Source organism: Sinocyclocheilus rhinocerous, unplaced genomic scaffold (genome assembly GCF_001515625.1).
Source record: "Sinocyclocheilus rhinocerous isolate Xijiao unplaced genomic scaffold, SAMN03320098_v1.1 C35244068, whole genome shotgun sequence".
NCBI lineage: Eukaryota > Metazoa > Chordata > Actinopteri > Cypriniformes > Cyprinidae > Sinocyclocheilus > Sinocyclocheilus rhinocerous.
In genome coordinates this window covers 1-417 of record NW_015744425.1, presented here as the reverse complement: position 1 = coordinate 417, position 417 = coordinate 1, and the positions used below count along the sequence as shown (strand labels likewise).

Genomic DNA, 417 nt, shown 5'->3' with positions numbered 1-417 from the left:
AAAAAATTGACCCTTATGACTGGTTTTGTGCTCCAGGGTCATACATGTTCGATAAAAAGGATCATTAATGTGATGAAGATGGATACTAACCAAAAGACTCGTTGACGGGCAGAAAGGCCTTAACGATGAACATGGGTGTTCCCATGACCTGAGACTCCTCGAAGACGTGGCCTCGTTTTCTGTTCAACACGCCGTAGATGCCGCCGACCACCTGCTCTGAGCACTGAGAGAGAGGAAGAGACGCGGGTGAGAGACGCTCGTATGTTAAAGATGAGGATTTACGCAATAAAGCTGACGTGAAGAACGCGGCGTCTCACCTGAATCTCCACCAGATAGACGGGCTCCATGAGTCGGGGCTCGGCTGTGAGCTGGCAGGCGTACAGGACCCTGCGGGCCGTGGGAATGATCTGGCCACCG

At 52.3% G+C, this 417-nt stretch overlaps 1 protein-coding gene across 1 annotated transcript; it reads right to left on the bottom strand.

The window, feature by feature from the left end:
• Positions 1–59: 59 nt before the first annotated feature.
• On the bottom strand, positions 60–413 carry LOC107734767 (elongation factor 2-like; the record flags this gene model as incomplete). The annotated part of the gene is made up of 2 exons (XM_016546701.1): positions 60–223; positions 318–413. Coding segments are annotated over 2 exons (234 nt in total), but the record flags the coding sequence as incomplete, so codon positions are not given.
• Positions 414–417: the final 4 nt, after the last annotated feature.